Genomic DNA, 19,497 nt, shown 5'->3' on the forward strand with positions numbered 1-19,497 from the left:
GCATGTAGCCAGTTGCTTTTATTTGGATGAACCTTCCTGCAAGAAGCGCGTCTCCCTTCCTCCAACAGCCGCAGCCACCTGGGGCCCTGTGGGTTTTGCTAAGAAACAACAGGAATGGGCTCCATCCTGGTTTAGCTGTATTATGGAGGGATGTTTGGAGGCTGGACTTCGAGGAACATTTCCTTCTGCTGCTCCAGGGACACTTGGCCAAAAGCCAAAGGGACCCAGAGCCCGCCCCTGGACCCCCCCAGCAGTGGGAGAGCTCTCCTCCGGAGTGCAGGGCGTAGCCCTGGGTTCCTAGAGCGCTGTGGTGAGGGAGGGCCTCCCGCCACCACCACTGGGGCTGGGGCTTGGGAACCTCGAAGCAGCTCCTGGGCTGGAGGGAAATGAAAAAGGGAGCCTTGGGCATGGAGCCCTAAGAGGGTGGGGCTGGGGAAAGGGGGTGTTTCTGCACCCCTGTGGAGGGAGGCGCCCTGGGGAACAAGGGGAGGCCTTGGGTATCTCAGAGAATGGGGCAGCCCCTCCGGCGCTTATTCTCAGGGACCTGGAGGCCAGCCAAGGAGCCATCTCGAATACCTCCCACCCCCTCCTCGGTCTTGGCTGAAGAAGCGAGGCAGCTGAAGGCACTGATGCGGTTCGCGTGTCCTGGCCGTCCTCAGGTGGAGCGGGCTCCCGATTCATCTAGGCCAGCCCTCTCCGCACGCTCGTCTCGCCTCAAGCCTTTCTTATTGCCCACGAGGCTGATGGGCACGTGGGGGCACAAGCGTTTCACCTCAGGAGCCCGCTTCTCAGGAATGTTTCCCAGGCTGTCGATGAGGATGGTGTCACCGTCGGGTGGGAGAGAGCCAGAGGCGACCATGGCCTTCCCGCCCTGCTGTGTCCACAGGGCCAGCTCCCCCTGCTTGCCCGCCCTCCGCCTCTGTGTCTAACATGCAGCTCTCAGAAGAGAGTAGGGACGGAGACCTCTACTGGTCCTTGCTGAAGGCAGTGAGGAGGCAGGTCTCCCACAGGCTCTCCCCCCACAGCCAGCAGCCTCTTTTGGGTGGCAGCCATGGCTGGGACTTCCTCCCGCCACCTTTAGCTGTGAGGCTGGTGCCAGAGGCAGAGATGCTGTTTTTCATTTCTTATACTCAATGGCAGTACTGGGCTGCAACGCTAAAGAAATAAACGTGAGAGATCTGCCTTCAGCAATAAAAATGGGCATGAGAGGCAAAGTATTCGAGTTTGTATAATATGTATGACATCGAAATAAACGGAATAGAAGGAATTTGCCAACATGAAGTAACTTGAGGTAAGACGACTTTTATTCTTTTTGGTGTGGAAGGTACTAGAAGTTCAAAAGTTACTCCCCTCCTGCACTACCACCATCTCTCAGTGCCTGAATTTTCCTTGTTGGCACTCTTTATAGGTTAAGAGCTGTGATGTGAAAGGCAGAAATTTTGTCCCTGGGAAGGACCCATTTCTCAGATTGCAGTGCGGTGTGTTGAAAAGTGCACAAACTGGGCACCTGGAGACAGTGTTTCAAGTCTCCCTTGGCCACTTGCTCACTCACTGTGGCCGTGGACCGGCATCTCTTGGCATCAAGAGCCTAGCCCTATGCCTGATACGCAGTGAGTGCCCACAAACTCCTTGTCTTTCTTTATCTTACTCACCCAAATTTCCTAAACCAGAAGTTTGGGCGGCATTCTGAACTTCTTGCAATCTCTCCCCACCCAGCTCTAGCCCAGGCACTAAATCTTGCCTATTTTACCTGCTAAATGCTTCTCAAGCCTGTTGGCCCTCTCCACTCGTGCCCCAAGGCAGTCCAGTCCTTATCACTCTCGGGCTGTTGTTGGAAATAGCATCCAGCTGCTTTTCTGGCCCTGGACCTGCTCCACTAACCTCATCTCCACACATCTTTCTAAAGGAATGCTGACTGCATCAAGAATAGAACCGTGAACCCCATCTTGCCTATAGGGTGAAGGGTTTAACATGATAAAAATAGCAAGCACTTGCATAGTTCTTACCCTTGTTCTTTTCGATGTTCCCCGCATGTTAACTCGATCCTTGCAATAACTTTATGTGAGGATGACTGTTACCATCTTCAGTTTACAGGTGAGGAAACTGAGGCACAGAGAGGTTAAATAACTTGGTTGGAGTTAAACTGCTGGGGAGGGATGAAGCTGACTATTAAAGATTTTTATGCATCCAGCTCACTCTCAATTTTATCTCTGGCCACTTCTGCCTTGTTGTTTATCTCCCAACAATGTAAACCACATGCAGCTTGCCCCACCTGTATCTGCCCCCCCCATCCCATACTTTCTCCTGTTAAAGGGTCTCCCTGGAATGCCTTTCCCTGCTGATTCCCTGGCAGATTTCTACCTCCCCTTTTAACTTGGGCCTGGCATCACCTCCTTCGTCAGTCAGTCCCCCCATCTGTGTTGCCCTTGTGCTCTGTGCACACCTCCGAATATCTGAGGGGCTGCTTTATGTCAGGAATGGGACAGGCAATGGAAACCAAGGTCTAGAAGTGGTCCTCGGGATCTTGTTCCTTTGGGAAAAAGGCAAAGAATCATTACAGGAAAGATAAGCTAAGGGCCCTTTGGGAGGACACATGCCGGTCAAGGAGTCCTGACCCCATTGTGGGGAAAGCCCTCCCACAGCAGGTAATGTTGAAACTAGAATCCACTGACGGGAAAAAAATTCACAGTGAGGAACTAGGGGAAGAAAAGTTTGCTAGGCAGAAGGAATGGCATTTGCAAACTCAGAGCCAAGACATGGTAGGTTTAGGGACACTGTTGAGTGTGTTCATCTATTTCTTTGTCTCTCCCAGTTGGCTGAGTTCTTGACGAATGTCAAATCCACAATGCCTGGCTCAAGGAAGTCTCCACAGAACTCAAACACTGGGATGTCTGGGCCCCTATCTCCTCATTTGCTAAGGGCCATGTTAGGAGACTGCTAAAGTCCTTTGGAATTTCTGAGAGTCTATGAATCACATTTAAGGAAAAGAAGCCAAGCAGAGGGCCTTAGTCTGAGAATTGCCTGAGAGTCCTGGACTAGTGCTGGACTAGTAGACACATCATTCTAGTGCCTGTTTCCTTTGTCACATGGCATTCCCAAATAAGGCCACATTCACAGGCTAAGACGTGCACATATCTTTTTGAGGGACACAGTTGAACCGACCATAGCTGATAAGTGGTGGAGCTATGGTGCCAAACTACTCCATAGTCATCTGCAGAGAGGGGTGTTTGGCCCCAGGGACCAGTGAAAATGACCCATTGGTAGTGCTAAGAGGACGCTTATTTATCCTTCAATTTTATCTTTAAAAAATTTCTATTTGTGTTATATGATGAACTTAATATATTTACAGTAGGATGTGACTATGTTCTATAAAGATACATCTATTCAGTGGATACTCACAAATATTAACTCATCAGAGTATTTAAAAAAATGTACCCTGTTCCTCTCACTCTCACCCATCTGTTAAACTGGTGGTTACTGGTTTATTACTTTTCTTTTTGACAATTGCTTCAGCCTCCCCAACCCCAGCAGTTAGTTGAAAAGGGTTTAGTTTGAAAAAAGGGCAGCCCAGCCAGCTGTGGCTCAGCGGTTGAGCATCGACCTAGGATCCAGGAGATCTGGGTTAGATTCCCTGTCAGGGCACATGCCCGGGTTGAGGGCTTGATCCCCAGTCGGGGGCGTGCAGGAGGCAGCTGATCAGTGACTCTCTCATCATGGATGTTTCTATCTCTCTCTCTCCCTCTCCCTTCCTCTCTCTAAAGTCAACAAAGATGTACTTTAAAAAGAAGGAAAAAAGGGCAGTTACCAGGCCTGAGCCAGGGCGACCCTAAGAATGACAAGCATTTGTTCCCTTCAATTTATACCTCTATATATTTCAGTAACTTTTATCGTATCATCAATTTTCTCTTAACACTTTGTACAGAGCCAGTGTTTAGTATAGTTTAGACCTAAAGACATGCTGTTAATGGTCCAAACAATCTGATGTCAGTTGCTGGGACAGTAGAGGCATAGACTTGGACTTTTTTGAAATCCAGCTTTTCAAAAGAGGAGGGCCTCTGCAAACCAGTCGCCTGGTCAGGATTACACTTCTGCTCTTCAGACCTCACTTCTCTAGGTCCCCGAGACCGACCTCCCTGCCCCCAACACACACAACCCACACATGTGCACACGCACCCTTCCAGGAATTGTTTAGGGATCTCTAAGGGAGGAACACTGATATGCTCACAAGCAAACAAATCTCAAAATACTGATAATGAAAATCCATTTGTTCCTGTATTTTAAAAATGGGGGAAGTCAATGAAAACAGAGCTAAAATGTATAAATTTGAGAAGATATTCAGATATCCATGAGAAAGCATTTCTCAGAAGAACAAAGAGCAGTATAGCATTAAATGAGTCGTGTCATTTTTCAAGAGAGTTAGAGTAAGGATGTTTTTGTTAGTTGAGTTGAATTCTCAGTGTTTGACGCAGGCTCTATTGATTGTGAAAGGGCTGACCCCGCCTCCCGGGGTATTTGAGCTCCCGCGTGGGCCTAAGTATAGTTTTGCCATAATTTATCCCACCTGTGTCTGTCAATTGCTTTCCACTTGCCTCCTCCCGTAATGGTCTGGCTCATGTTTCTTCATAAAGCTCTAGGCCAGTTATTAATAACAGCCCAGTGACTCTCCCGATCCACCTAAGAGCATGTGGTGTTTTCAGAAAAGACAGAGATCATCCCCTTGACTTTGGACTTCGCTTATTGAACCCCTGAACAGTAAGTTTTGGTTTTTAACAAGCATGGCATTTTAAAATGTTGATATAGGAGGAAAGTTTACCGTGACTCTTGTCTGTTTCAGGTAGAGAGAGAATAGTCTAAGTGAAAACTTAGAGTCACAAAGCCGATTTCCCCTCCCTGCCTTTCAGCACCTCTCCAATTTTTATAAGGCTGAACAGTAGATAAATTAATGAATTAGAATTCCATTCTTTCCGTTTCCTTCTAGCTGAATAAAGGCAGGGGGAGAAGCAAGGATTAATGAACCCTAAATTACTTGCACAAGCCTGTGGCTGTGCTCGACATCCCCACCTCCCCGTGTTTCCTCTCCAAACAGAGGACGCCCGTGATTTCAAAGAGAACTTTCCCGCGTGGCACGCATCGCAGGGGAGTGCTGGACAGGGGACTCGGGTCTTGTCATTTTTCCATGTGTGAGATTTGGACCAGAAAGGGCACCTGTCTTATTTCACGGATTCATCGCCTTCTTGTTATTTTAGCCAAAGGCTTTGTCTTTGAAGCCTTTCTTAATGCTTCTGAGAGTCCAGCAAAGTAGGTCACTGTGTTTTCTGTCTGGGAAGGAGGACCCTGATGCCCAGAACGGCTGGTGCCCGGCTTGGTCCCCATGAGCAGAGATGAAACCTGACTCTCCAGCCCTTCTTCAGGACTATAAACTGATAAGCTTTCTGCTTGGTTACTTATGTTCAGTTCCCTTGACCATGTGCGTCAGGCATCTAGATAAAATGTATAAGGGAGGCATTACAGTGAATTGGAAGGAGGCAGATGCCACCTGGTACTGAGCCCTGGCTTGGATCACTCACAGTCAGTGTGACCTTACACAAACACTCAACCTCTCTGAGCCTCAGTTTCCTTGTTTGTGAAATGACAGTCATCACCTGTTTTACAGGGTGTTTACTCAATGTATAGAAGTGGCCAACTATGGTAACATTATTTAAGAAATCCCTCATTTGGATTTTTCCTGAGACTTCTTTTTTTTGTAATTTAATTTTTAAATTCTTTTTATTTTAAAATTACAGTTGACGTACAATATTATATTAGTTTCAGGTGTACAACCCCATGATTAGACATTTATCTAACCTATGAAGGGATAACCCAGATAAATCTAGTACCTGAATCTTCTCAACCATCTCTCATTTGTTTCAAATTCAAACCTAGAAACTTCGATGTGAGATTTGATGGGAAACATTAACCTAAGCTGTGGAAACAATAATTAGCTTTTACTGTTTTTAATAACTTCATTTTCAGGATGGTGTAGGCCATGTGAGTGCTGAGGATGGGAGCATTGAAGGGTGGTGAATGGTTAGCAGTTCAGAACATTAGGCTACAGCTAAGAGCAGCGATGCTGGGGAACCTCGCAAAATAATTTCAAAGTGTAAGCTATTGTTTCATAAACTTATCTGCTTGACTATAATCAGCATTCTGAAAATTTTCTTTGGGTTATGGTTACAGAGAACTGGTTTGCCGCCTTGCTAGACTTGATTCTCTGTCTGGATGAGGCCGAAAGGAAGGTTGTCTCACAGAGTCCCTATAACTCAGGAGACAGGATGAGTTTTTTGTTTTTCTCTGTAAGCTTTCATTCTGCAAACTTTCATTTAATTCCCATTGTGTGCAAGACACAGTGCTAACTTAACAAGGGGTCCATAAGCTCTAAATGTAGAAGATAGAAGACATTTCATGATACAAGTCAAAGTGAGCTTATTTCATGATACATGAGAAGTACAGATAGGATACTGTAGATATTCCAACAGGGCTTCACACCCAAAATTATTTATAAAAAATGAGCATTTTGGTCAGACTTCCCCTTGGAAGTCCTACACTCTTGGAGAACGATTCAGTAATTTACAGGGGTCCTCCTGGGGATCACCTCCTGAGTAATGAGCTTGTAAGGCATAGAAGAACAACACCTTAAAGTAATACCTCATGTTCCCCCACTCCATTTTTTTTTTAATTGAGCACCTATTTTGTTCCAAGCTCTATGCTAAATGCTGGAAAAATAATTCTGCCTAAAAAAGAGGTCACAGACTTTCATTTAACTGGAAATGGTGTTCTCCAACCTAGCTATCTATCTTCTCAGCTAAACTTGACTCCAAATAACATTTAGCTTGTTGCAGATATCACACCTGTACCTCAATGGATAAAAAATCACCACCAATGAGTTTATGCAGAGGAGTGTGTGTTGCAGGCCAAGAAGAGAGCTCCAAAGATTTTGGCAAATGCTTTTTAGAACTCAAACATGTCCAGAGATTCTCTACTCTCTTCCACTCACCAACCCCAAACCTGTGATGACACTTGCTTGGATGTATGAATTCTGCAGACAAAAACCAAACACCCTCCATCCCACTTCTCAGGCCACAGAAAGGTGAGGGTTGGACAGCACTGCTGTGTTCGTGCTTCTTGTTGAAGCCTGGTGGGACCGGGGCCCAGCCAGGGCCTGGGCAATTCACCTGGCCCTGTAGGAGTGCGCCACAGCTGTGATTCATGGAGAGGGTTGGGAACTTGCCAGGGAGAAGTTTGAAAACATTTTTTTGTTTTGTTTTGTTAATTCTCGCCTGAGGATGTTTTTTCCATTGATTTTAGAGAGAACGGAAAGGAGGGAGAGAGAGAGAGAGGTCAATGTGAGAGAGAGACATCAATGAGCTGCCTCCCACATGCACCCCACGGCCAGGGATCAAACCTGCAACCCAGGCACGTACCCTTGACCAGGAATCCAACCTCGACCCTTCCATGCGCAGGCCGAGGCTCTAACCACTGGGCCACAACAGCCAGGGCAGAAGTATGAAAACAGTTTTATTATTTTGGTTCTAGAATATGTCTTAATGTTAAGTGCCCCATAACTGAGTAATTTGTGTCTTCTAAAGGGCAATGCCCAGTCTCCTATTTGGGCGCAGAATATAGTAGCGGGAAATCTCAGCCTTTGGGAGTCTTGGTAGCGGATAGCTAAGAGGAGATGTTTGTTCATGTGTAGAAAAATAGTTCATTTTAGGGCCAAAATATTTACTTAAAACATTTGAAGCATGGTCACAGATGGCTTGGGAAGGCCCAAACCGCGCAGGTGTTGAGAAAGAAAGCATGAGCAGTACAGATGAAGAGAAAAGGAGTAGAGTGGTTCCACAGGCATCTGGACCCCCACCCCTCTGGAGAATCAGGTTTCCCTCTCATCCATCTGATCACTCATCTCTCTCAGCTGTACTTGGGCTGCAAGGAAGCTGCTGACTTTCTGATTCTGCTGCTTCATCGTAACACCCACTGTTTAATCCAGTGTCAGGCAGCATGCGGGGCCCTTATCTTACATTTTCCCAGTCCTGAGATACTGCAATGACTAAGATTTGGGGCTAAACAGACCTCCGTTCAAATCCCCCGTCATCCCTGGTGTGTGATTTTGAATAGCGTTACTTAATTTCTCTGTAACAGGAGTGTTAATAACTTACCTCACAAAGTTTTATGAGATTAAAATCAAAGCATGTATAGGCCCATCTCTCCAACTAAGGAAACAGAAGAGTAATAACTCATCTCACAAGGTTTTATGAGATTAAAATCAAAGCACGTATGGGCCCTTCTGAACTGTAGTTATGAATACAATCCTTTCAACTCCCATGTAAGACAGGTATCACCTCTGTTCTGCAGATGAGGAAGCAGGGGAGGTTAAGTGCCTGGTCCAAGGCTCTCGAGCTAATACCAGCCAGAACCAGGATCTAAAACCAGTTCCATCTGGGCCTAAAACCTCCATTCTCTCCCCACTCCACCGACCATGTGTGACAAAGCCCAGGTTGTTCTTTTCAGTTGAAGTCCACTTGTCAAGTTCTGAGCCTCATGAGTCTGCCCAGCCAAGTTTTTTAAGCTTTCACTTATGACCTCCTTTATCATGGATTCTCTGTCTTAGATTGGCTTGAATCAAAGAAGCTGGGAGATGATGAAGGTAGAGTATCTCCAAATAGCCACATCTTAATAAATGCAGAATCCAATTTATCAGAAATTTTGAAAAATTGCTGAGGCAGTTATGACAGTAGCTCTGAAGAAAAGTAACTGTGTAACCTCAGACAATTTGCTATACTTCTCTGGGCCTCATGTGTCAGATGAGAAGTTTACAAAATTTTAAATGTTTTTTCCAGGGCCAACGGTTCTATAATATTTCAGAGTTTTCACTGCTGTTGTTTTTCTTAGCTGGACAAAGAAAAATTTCCTTGAAATCCTATTTTAATCAGGAAACAAGGTACACCAATCATGCCTGCAGTCGTTTAAGTGTAAAGCCATGTGCCATTTAACAGATTTTCATTCAAGCTTTCTCTATACTAGGCTCATATGATTGATGAATTAATTTCTCAGCTGTGCATTACATCTCCTTCCTCACATGACTCAGCTTTGGGAGAATCAAATGAAGCCTTAATTAGTTCAGAAAATGCATCTTGAACTCAAATTCTGAAAATTTACAGAACATAAAAAATCCACTTACCATTAAATAGGCCTGACTTTTCATTGAACTTCTGAATTACTCAAATGTTAGGAGTTCCTGCCTCCTGCCCTGCCACACCAGTGCCCATTTCTGAAGTCTTAAGGGGACAAATCTCTGTTATGCCATAGAAACGGTAGCCATCCCAACAGGACACGCCTAGCCTAAAACCCGTAGGGCTGGTGCCAAATTTTTGTTCCCTTCCAACAACTTGACTTGGTTTCCTAATTACAAGCAAAAAAAAAATCCACAGAAGTGAAAACATCAACAAGACATAATTACCATATGATTTCTCTAGTTTCTAAAAGATAACTTTATTGAATATAATGTTTATGGGAAAGAAACTTTTTTCCATATGGAGACAAATTGAAAGCACCCAACTTTGGGAATTTATTTTTAAAATATTTGCTGTGGAAAATAGACAATATAAAGGGGTGGGCAAAAGTAGGTTAAATTACCAGCCATCATTACCTAAAAGATAAATCATAAGTAAAGATACAAAACAATAATGATAATAATAAGACAAATAATACAAGTAAATAATACAATAATTAATAAAGAAATGATAATACAAAAATAATGTGTCCTCAGAATTGTAAACCTGCTTTTGCCCAACCCTTGTATATGTTTTTCTTGTTGTAATTGTCATTTGAACAAAATGAACTTTCAGTCTTCCAAGAAAGCTTCTACTTCCCATGCAGTTATTATGAGGCACTGGGGTCCCAGATAAGTAAGGCCATCCCCACTTTCTAGGAAGACAACAAATACCTGTGGAGTCCTACATGCAAACAACCATAAGACAGTGTAGTGAGCTGCAATACATTACAGACAAGCGAGCAATACATTTTTCCTGAGGAAGTCCAGATGGATCACAGAGGAGGTAACTTTGGGTTTCAAAGGATAAGTGGGTGACGGTTTTGTATGTTTAGGTGCTTAAAAAGAACCCCAAAAGAATGAGTCCTTCAAAGGGTACCACCTATGAGGTAATACGCTAAATGATAATTAATATTAATAGTCACCATCTCTTATTAAGTGTTTACTTGCTAGGCACAAGTATTATCTCATTTAATTCTCACACTACCCCAAGACGTACAGTTATTATTACCCCCATTTTATACATGTGCTGAGTGAGGCACAGAAGTTAATGTAACTTGTCCAAGGTCTCATGGCAAGTGGCAGATTTGAGTCAAACCCCATCTGTCTAATTCCAGACCCATCTCTCAACCACCATGTCCTAAAAGCATTCTCGTTATTTGTCTGTCCAGCTAATAATGTTAAGGCAGTCAGGGGGAGAAACTTGTCAGTCATAAGTTGATGAGTGGGTAATGAACTACTAATAAACAAGAATAAATCTGCAGATAGTAAAAGCTAATAAAAAATAGATGAAAAAAAACCCTGTATTTTCAGCTGACTGCTTGCTAGAGAATAACCTCCTAGTGCTGGTTTGTGAATGTCCCATTTACAAAAAGCAGATTGTTTGGATGCGAATAACTTAACAACTGCTGTTGTAAAGATATTCTGGCAAATTCAGGGTCATCAGTCCCAGGGAGTAACTGCAAGACCGTCCATCCCACTGTTCAACCAGCAGTTCCCTTTTGCAGAAAGGAGCCAGAACCAAAGAAAAAGAGTGGCCGTTAAGATGTGGATATTTCCATTTCAGTACAGTTTCCATTGTAATACAGATCTTTTCAAAAGTGACTTTTTATTGGAAAACATTAATAAATCCATGTAGTTGAAAGAGGGTGGCACCTGGGGACTGGAGTCCCAGGTGAGCAGTATCTAGGCTCCAACATAGAATACTGAGCAGCCTGGGAAGCTGGTCCATACCTGATCGTTCATAACATCGCCTGGCACACACTAGACCTTCAACAAAGGGTCATTATTACACTTTATTTAAGTGACCTATTAGCAAAAATGGACAGATTTCAATTATGTCTCATTTTTTAACATGTGTCTCTAGGGAACTTATGTCAATATTATCTTGACCATTAGATGTTGATGGAAACAAGAAGTAGGATTAGCACATTCTTGTCAAAAAAGAAAATATTTTTGAAATGTGACTCCTGTTTAAGACTATAAACTTGAATCCAATCAGAAGTGTTTATCTTTTGATTGAAAAACAGACTTTACAAAGTATGTTCTGTTCTTTGTCTTAACCAAGCATCCATGCCTAATAAGAGGAATAGGAGTTGAGAGAAACTGAGAAAGGGGTTATGTCTTAGAAGGAATAATTTTATATAATAGGGTGGTTTTTTTTTTTGTTTATTTGTTTTGCATGGGTTTTTGTGTGTGTTTTGTTTTGTTTTTGCCATAAAACAATAAATTGATTCCCAGGCTCTTCTGGAAATAGGAGGGGGAAAAGGTAGGTAGAGGCATACAAATGGGAGGGGAAATTATTTTGCAAACATTTGAAATTTCAACATGAAATATATTTGGCCCGAAACAACCTATGATGTCTTATATTAGAAATTGGGGGTGATATTATTTTAGCTATGGTTTTTAAATACTACAACTCAAGACACGACCACAATCTTGAAGTAGTCATACTACATATATATATGTTTCAGAAGTGTCCTTAACTTGTTAAAACTTTATTTATATTTTTGGTGTATATTTTATCTAATGACAAATCTTTTTTTCCTAAAAATTGCTGCTGTTAAATAGTTTGCCCCCAAAAGAATGTCCCTGCATTCCCAGAGGAAAAACCTTGATTACTGAGCTTCTAGCTAATATAAATCAAAGTGCTGTGAAACTCATCATTTTAACCCACAGTAGAATCCGCGCGTGTTTGTAAATTTGTGTCCTTTCAATGATTTAGATCTACAAACAGATCTAACATCAAGGAGAAGAACCAGCAGGAATCACACACGTTCCTGTTTCTCATGAGCACTCTGAATGAGACAAGAACATGTTCTTTAGTGAAAGAGTGAATTTATTACAAAAGGCCAGGCTATAATCATCTCTGAGAGGAACTGTAGAGTTTCTCTATGCAGACTCGGACCTCACTGCCCAGTAAAGCCCTTTAATGTGCTTTGACTCAGGAACCAAGGTCGCTAAGAGACCACCTGCGCTGAATGCCCTTCGTCCTAGCGAGAGTGACAGAAAACCAGAGGGCCCTCATCTGCCGCAGCCGGGGCCCAAGCAGGTGAGGAACATTTCTTCTCTTCCACCCTGACGGCTGTCTCTTCCTGTTGGCGTCTCCCTCCTCCTGCTGTTCAAGAAAAGTGAAGGTACCCCTCAGGGCACAAAGGAAACAACCCGGGGGCTGAGCTTACAGGAGAGAAAGTCACTTGGCAAACCTGTGTATCATGCTCACCCCTTGTGTCCGTAACACAGGCAAAGGGAGTTGTTGGATGGAGGGGAAATTCTAGGAGTTTACTTCGCTGGGGGTTGCTGTGTCATTTGCGGCCCATTGTCCCTTCCTTCAGGAATGAGCGAGTTATTACAGAGATGACTCAGGATGGCTAAACGTGGGAGCAAATGACACTTACATTCATCTCATCTATGTCCCCCTCTCTCTTTCTCCTCTCTTAAAACTCAACCTGCATTTTTTTTTTTTTTTCTTTTCGTTTGGTTTGGCTTTGTTAATCCTAACACGAGGATATTTTTCCCACTGATTTTCAGAGTGATTGGAAGGGAGGGGGTGAGAGAGAGAGAAACATCAATGTGAGGGAGACAACTTCAACTGGTTGCCTCGAGCCTGTGCCCCAACCGACCGGGGCCTGGGATCGAACCTGCAACCCAGGTGCGCACCCTTGACCCAGAATCGAACCCTCAACCCTTCAGTGCCAGGGCCGATGCTCTAACCACTGACACGCCACCCAGGGCTGCATTTTGGTTTTTGAGTGAAAATAGCACTACCCCAGTCTTGCCACTTTTTAAAAGTACTGATGTTCATTTAAAGTTGAGTGTCTATAAAATCTTTCATGTAAGTATCTGAAAGCTACTTATTTGACCTTGCATTCCTGAAAGAGGAGCTAAGAATGATTCTAGACTCCCTACCTGACTGGCCTTTGGTAAAATGCTCCAACAGTATGCTAACCTGACCACAAATTAATACTTTTACAAATTCTATTATACTTTAAGAAATTGCAGCTGTTTTTAAACTTTGATTAACACTGAAATGTGGAGGAAATGAAGTGATTGATGTCTTATTAAATGACCAGAATATGAGAGAGAGGATCTTAAGGGGGGGGGGAAATCAGGAAAATGAAAAAACTTTTTGTTGTTTAATTTTTAAAAATTAAAAAAAATTTTTTTTAACCTGCCCTTTTCCATGTTTTCAAATTTTCATTTCCTGGTAATACCTACTGTGTTACAGGTTGGAAGAATGACAATTTCATTGATGCCATTGTAAAATAATGTAAATGACTTAGCAGATAAGATTCATAAATACTGATAACATGAAAAGAGCTGTTAGTTCAGCTCAAGGGAGCTTTCTTTTCTTTTAGTAAAAATTTATCTTTCAGTTATAGTTGATAGACAATATTATATTCGTTTAGGTATACAGCAGTTAGACATTTATATACCTTACACAGTGGTTGGGCTGTTTCTTAGAGAAAGAAAGGCAAGTTTGTCATATAAACAAATCTATGATTATGGCATAAAGTGGCCAAAATGAGTGGATGAAAAATATTTTAATTCAGTAAGGAGTAAAAACATTTTAGTTCATTGGTTGGTTCCAAATATATCAAGTCTTGCCTAAAAGATATTTCCTTATCACTATTTCTTTACAGTACAAATATTAGACTGAGTTTTTTAAAAATCTGAATTATAAGTATGTTCATTTGAGGATATTTCTCTCTTTTTTCCCCTAGGAAGTAGGATCATTCTGGATATGACGTCTAAAAACTGGATATTAATTTCTACTACTACTCCCACAAGTCTGGAAGATGAAATTGTGGGGAAACTTCTAAAAATTTTGTTTGTTATCTTTGTTGACTTAATGTCTATTATATATGTTGTTGTAACTTCTTAGAAAGCTGACTTCCTTTACTTTACAAGTAAACTTCAAATTGAATTGCTGTGAATAAAAATTTGTAGTTTAATGTGTTGAGTGATTCTAATTTGATGACATCTCCAATTCTTCGAGAAGCCACCAGGACATTACAATAAAAAAAAATATTGTGTATTGTTTAGTACTTTATGGTTTATAAAATATTCCCATAAATTGAAGTGGAATTTCCCACCCACCCCAAAGTCTACACTACTGAGTCATAAAACTTTCTGATTTTTAAAACGATTGTTATTTGGTAAATTGACTAAACTCTGTGGGTGTTATTATGCATGAAGTTGATTTTTTAAGGCTGCATACTTATGCGAAGTTTCATATGGTTCTATTTTCAACACACAAGATTTAACACATGATCAATCTTTTCATATGATATACCAATAATTTATAGTTATTTTTTTGTAAACACATTTCATCTATGTGTAGGTAACAATATGTCATTTAATGTAAGGCTCTTAGTAATCCTAGGAGGTAGGTGTTTATTATCACCATTTTATAGATGAAGAAACTGACTCTTGGAAGAATTGTGCAAGCTTGAGACCAGGTCTTGGGCCTTCACAATCCGTAATATCATGTCTCCTTCAAAGGTAAATAATAATAATAACAAGTGTGGGGAAAAGCAATCTGTAGTGCTCAACTTTTTTCACAGTAATGCTTTATTCAAGATCCTATGGCTGTATTTTAGTGTATTAGTCCCCCCTTACCTGTGGGGAATACATTCTAAGATGCTTCATGGATACCTGAAACCTAGGATGGTACCAAACCCTATACATACTATGTTTTTTTAATATATATGTTGTAGTTGGCAGGAAGAGCACCAGGTGTTAGACCAGTGGAGTCAGGCCTGACCTGGGTTCAGCAACCTCAGTACTTGAGTTCTGGCCAGGCAAGAATTCAGCGCCAAGACTCAACATATAAGAGAACGTTTATTTGGAAAATCACAGGGGTAGAAGAAGTAATTTGTAGAAGAAATGGGCTTAAGACACAAGTTTTGGAGGCAAAGGAAGGGCCTTGGAACTTTGGAGTAAGGAAGGTAATGGTAACGCCTGAGGGGAGAGAGAGGGAGAGGGGCCTGGGAAAGGCACAGGTGTTCTCCCTGGAGGGAGAGTTCGCTGGGTCCTTGTCCTAAGGGTTTTAAGGGTGGGGATTTTAGGGGCAGTCCCAGGGGAAGGTCTCAATAGAATATTCAGCAGCTTTCCAGGTGTGTCCTTTCAGGATCTAGGTCTCCACTGATTGGTTGGTCAGTGCCAGGGCAGGGAGTTATTATCCAATGCAGCTGGTCCTGAGGTCAGTCTTGGTGTCACTTGTCTGGTTTTGCTGCTTTTCTGGGCCTGGAGCTGAAATACAACTGAGGCCTAGATGTTATCTCTAGGGAGGAATGGTCAGGGGGTCCAAACCACATGACCTCGATATGCTAGGGGAGGAAATGTCACCCTGGGGGCGAGTTCCCACCCTACAATTGTCCTTTACAAGGCACCCAGGGCTTTCCACCCTGGTGACCTTCTGTACCTCACCCGTGGTCCTTGCTCTGCTGAAGTCTGTCTGACTACCACATATATATACCTATGATAAGGTTTAATTTATAAATAAGGCACAGTAGAATATAATCACAATTACAAATAATAAAATAGAATGATTATAACAATATACTGTAATAAAAGTTATACAACTGTGGTCCCCCCCCACCCTCTCTCTCTAAATAGCTTATTGAACTGTACTCACCTTTTCATTTAAAGGAATCATTTTAAGCGAAAGCTTCTCTTTGGCGTATTCACATTGCCAGCATCACTACCCTTGCATTTGGGGGCACTGTTAAGTAAAATAAGGGTGACGTGAACACAACACTACAATACTTCCACAGTCCGTCTGCTAACCCAGTTGGCTACTAATGACTAATGGGCGGGAGCTTACACAGTGGGATACGCTGGACAAAGGGGTGATTCAGGTCCCTCGCAGGACCACCGGAGAGTTCATCATGCTGTCCAGAATAGCTGCACCTTAAAACTTATCAATTCTTTACTTCTGGAAATCTCAATTTAATATTTTTGGATCCCAGTATGTAGACCCCTTGTAACTGAAACAGCAGAAAGTGAAACCATGGATAAGGGGGGACTACTGTATCGCTCTTTTTCCTTTTTTAAAAAAATATGTTTTCATTGATTTTTATATGTTTTTATTGATTTTTAGAGAGAGAAAGGAAGGGGAGGGAGAGGGAGAGATAGAAACAGTGATGAGAGAGAAACATCAGCATAGATCAGCTGCCTCTCGCAAGTCCCCTGCTGGGGATCAAGACCACAGCCCTGGGTGTGTGACCTGACCGGGAATTGAACCAGTGACCTCTCCGTGCATGGGCCACCGCTCACCCTTGAGCAACACTGGCCGGGCTCCTATTTATTTTCTTATTCAACATTTAAAACTATTTTATAATAAGCAAGGCTGTCCTTTTCTCATATCCAACTTGACAATGCATTCTCTCCCCGTTTTCTCGATTCCTCATGCTGAGAGAGTTAAAATATAACTGTCGCACTTCTGCTTTTTAAGAGTTTGAAAAACAGCCTCTCTGTCCTTTAGACTTTTTCACTTTCTACATTGGATACACATGCTTCACCAAATCCTGATTTCTTCCATGTGATGACCATCTTCTCAGATTTTGCCCAGTCATTAATGCAAGGTTTCATAAGAGACCTAATGAAGTGTGAAAGGAATCTGGGACCTTTGAGACTTATTACTTAACTGACTCTTACTTAACCTTTTAGTGGTGTTGGATATTTAACCATGAGCCAGCATTAAACTACTTGAGCATTTGCTGTAATGAAAATTCTATTTTTTTCTACACTGTATTGTCGGGCCTTTCCTTTTGAATACATGGGTCATCTCCTGTTGATGAGATGCATTTCTCCCCAATTCCCTCTATTTGGGATTTGTTGGAGCCTGTTATCAGGCTACTGACCAGGGAGTGAATCCACTCCCGTCTTCAGGCAATGGCTTCTTGTCCCTGTGTGCTTCCAGGCAGTGGACAACGTGGTTAGAAGCATTGGCTATGAAGCCACCCTGCCTGGGTCCTAACCTTGGCTTCACCTCTAACAGTGCAATAACCCTATGTCTCTGCTTCCTTACCTGTAAAATACGTGCCTATGTTACAGGCATGTAAAGAGGATGTCACAGCTCTCGACACTGGGAAAACCTGCAGTCTGTGGTGCATCGGTGTTATCAGCATCCTCAGGTGGAAGCAGAGGGGATGTGGCTCCCTTCAAGCTGAGTGTTAGCGAGCCTCATTTGCCCCACCTGTTCTACACTTACCTTACCCTTAGAATGACCTCACGTGCCCGGCAGGGCGTGGCTCAGCGGTTGAGCATCGACCTAGGATCCAGGAGATCGGGGTTCGATTCCCAGTCAGGGCACATGCCCGGGTTGCAGATCCGATCCCCAGCAGGAGACGTGCAGGAGGCAGCCCATCAATGACCCTCTCACATCACTGATGTTTCTCTCTCTCTCTCTCCCTTCCTCTCTCTGAAATCAATAAAGATATTTAAAAATAAATAAATTAAAGAATGACCTCACAGCAACACATCCCACTGGCCCCAAAGAGTGATTCTGTTGCACTGGACCCTGGCACAGTTCTTTGAGAGGTGTAGGTTTAAACAGGATGACCCTGCAAAACTCCTGGTTGTGTTATTTTGGGAGCAGGTAATAACAACTAGATATCATGATATGACTTGAAATGACAAAGGATCCTTGATAAATATTCTGTTTCAATAAATAATAAGAGTCTTCATATTCAAGTGTTGTTGGTTTGTAATTGAAAATAGGTCGCTTTTTCTTTATTCTTCAAAAAATGTCCATTCAGTTCCTTTTTGCCAGGCATGGTGCTGGGCAGCTAGGTCAAAACAGTGAACAGAGGCCAGTTCCTATTCTTGTGGAGTTCACAGTCTAGTTGAGGGGAAATGAGTGAATGCCCACATGCTGCAGCTGCATTTGAGGCAGTATTGGGAGGGACGTGCCTGGGGTGTCATGAGGGTATCGAGAAGGATTTTTCTACCCGTAACAGCAATTCCTGGGAGCTTGTTAGACATGCAGAATCCTAGTTCTGCCCAGACATACTGAATTCAGAAACTGTGCTGTAATCAGATCCCCAGTGATTCATATGCATGCTATAGTCTGAGGGGCACTGATGTGGAGGAAAGCTCACTGGACTATGTTCCTGCTGCCACCTGACCACTGAACGGCTACGTGACCTCCGGGCAAGTTGCTTAACCTCTCTGGGTCTCATACGCCTCCTGCGTTAGAACAAAGTGGAACCAAGACGAAAACTAAAACGGCATTAATACTACTTGCTTGGCATATCAGACTGAAATGCTGTGACTATTAAATGGACTGGACTGAAACTTACATGAACATGTACAGCAGAAAGGAGTCATATAAATTGAAGATGTTCTTATAAATATCAAGGAGACAGAAGTAGCTCTGTGAGGTGAGGGACCTGTGACTACTTTCAGTAGAATTGGGAAAAGATTGTTTTCATAAATGGCAACAAAATTCATGGCATGTCTGTATTATATGAAGCCTGGGTTGGTAACACATTTTTCATTGGGTGTTACCTAATGAAACACCCAATGTTTTGTGGAGTTGCATAGAACTTAACGTCCACATGCACTGTTATCTTGACACTGCTACTGAGCTGGACGAGTTTCTTAACTTCCCCACTAGTAGATATGCACTATCCAGCCATGCCTGAGTTCAGGGATCTACATACTGTTCATTTCACAATTAATTTCTTGGTATCCACTCAAGTGGCCTTGCAACCTTCGCAGGTTTATGGTCCCTTGGAGAGATTATTCTGAATTTGAGGAGAGGTCAGAAAATGCCTGCTAGAATCCTTGTTATTTTTTAAATGGCTATACCTCATTGGAGTGCATGGCACTAAGTGTTTTGCATACATTACATAACTTAATTTGGACTAATAAATCTATGGGGTATTTCCATTTTGCAGATGAGGAGGTGCAGGCTCAGAGGAACTGAGTAAAATGCTCAAGTTCACACAGGACACCCTGATTATGGTGACACAGGGAGTGAGAGAACCAAGACTCTCACTCAAAACCATCTGCCACTAGAACCTTGTTCTTAACCGTTCAGTCACTCTACCGCATCTCAAGCCCAAGAAGTTAATTACCACTGGCTCCTCATTTGGAAGGTGAGAAGTCTGCAATACAATGAAGCATCTTAATCCTAAACTCAGGGGTTCAGTGAATAAAGTGAAACCTGACTCTGGGGC

At 42.7% G+C, this 19,497-nt stretch overlaps 1 protein-coding gene across 1 annotated transcript; it reads left to right on the plus strand.

Annotated features, from left to right (window-relative positions):
- Positions 1 to 4,668: 4,668 nt before the first annotated feature.
- Positions 4,669 to 14,249, plus strand: MRLN (myoregulin). Its single transcript, XM_016220749.2, has 3 exons — positions 4,669 to 4,752; positions 12,256 to 12,359; positions 14,032 to 14,249. The coding sequence occupies exon 3, from the start codon at positions 14,052 to 14,054 to the stop codon at positions 14,190 to 14,192; it is 141 nt and encodes a 46-aa protein (XP_016076235.1). The 5' UTR covers positions 4,669 to 4,752; positions 12,256 to 12,359; positions 14,032 to 14,051; the 3' UTR covers positions 14,193 to 14,249.
- Positions 14,250 to 19,497: the final 5,248 nt, after the last annotated feature.

Source organism: Miniopterus natalensis, chromosome 14 (genome assembly GCF_054644295.1).
Source record: "Miniopterus natalensis isolate mMinNat1 chromosome 14, mMinNat1.hap1, whole genome shotgun sequence".
NCBI classification, from domain to species: domain Eukaryota; kingdom Metazoa; phylum Chordata; class Mammalia; order Chiroptera; family Miniopteridae; genus Miniopterus; species Miniopterus natalensis.

Bases quoted from the DNA above. Each gene is read 5' to 3' on its own strand.
- MRLN (XM_016220749.2), top strand. From the start codon at position 14,052: ATGACGTCTAAAAACTGGATATTAATTTCTACTACTACTCCCACAAGT.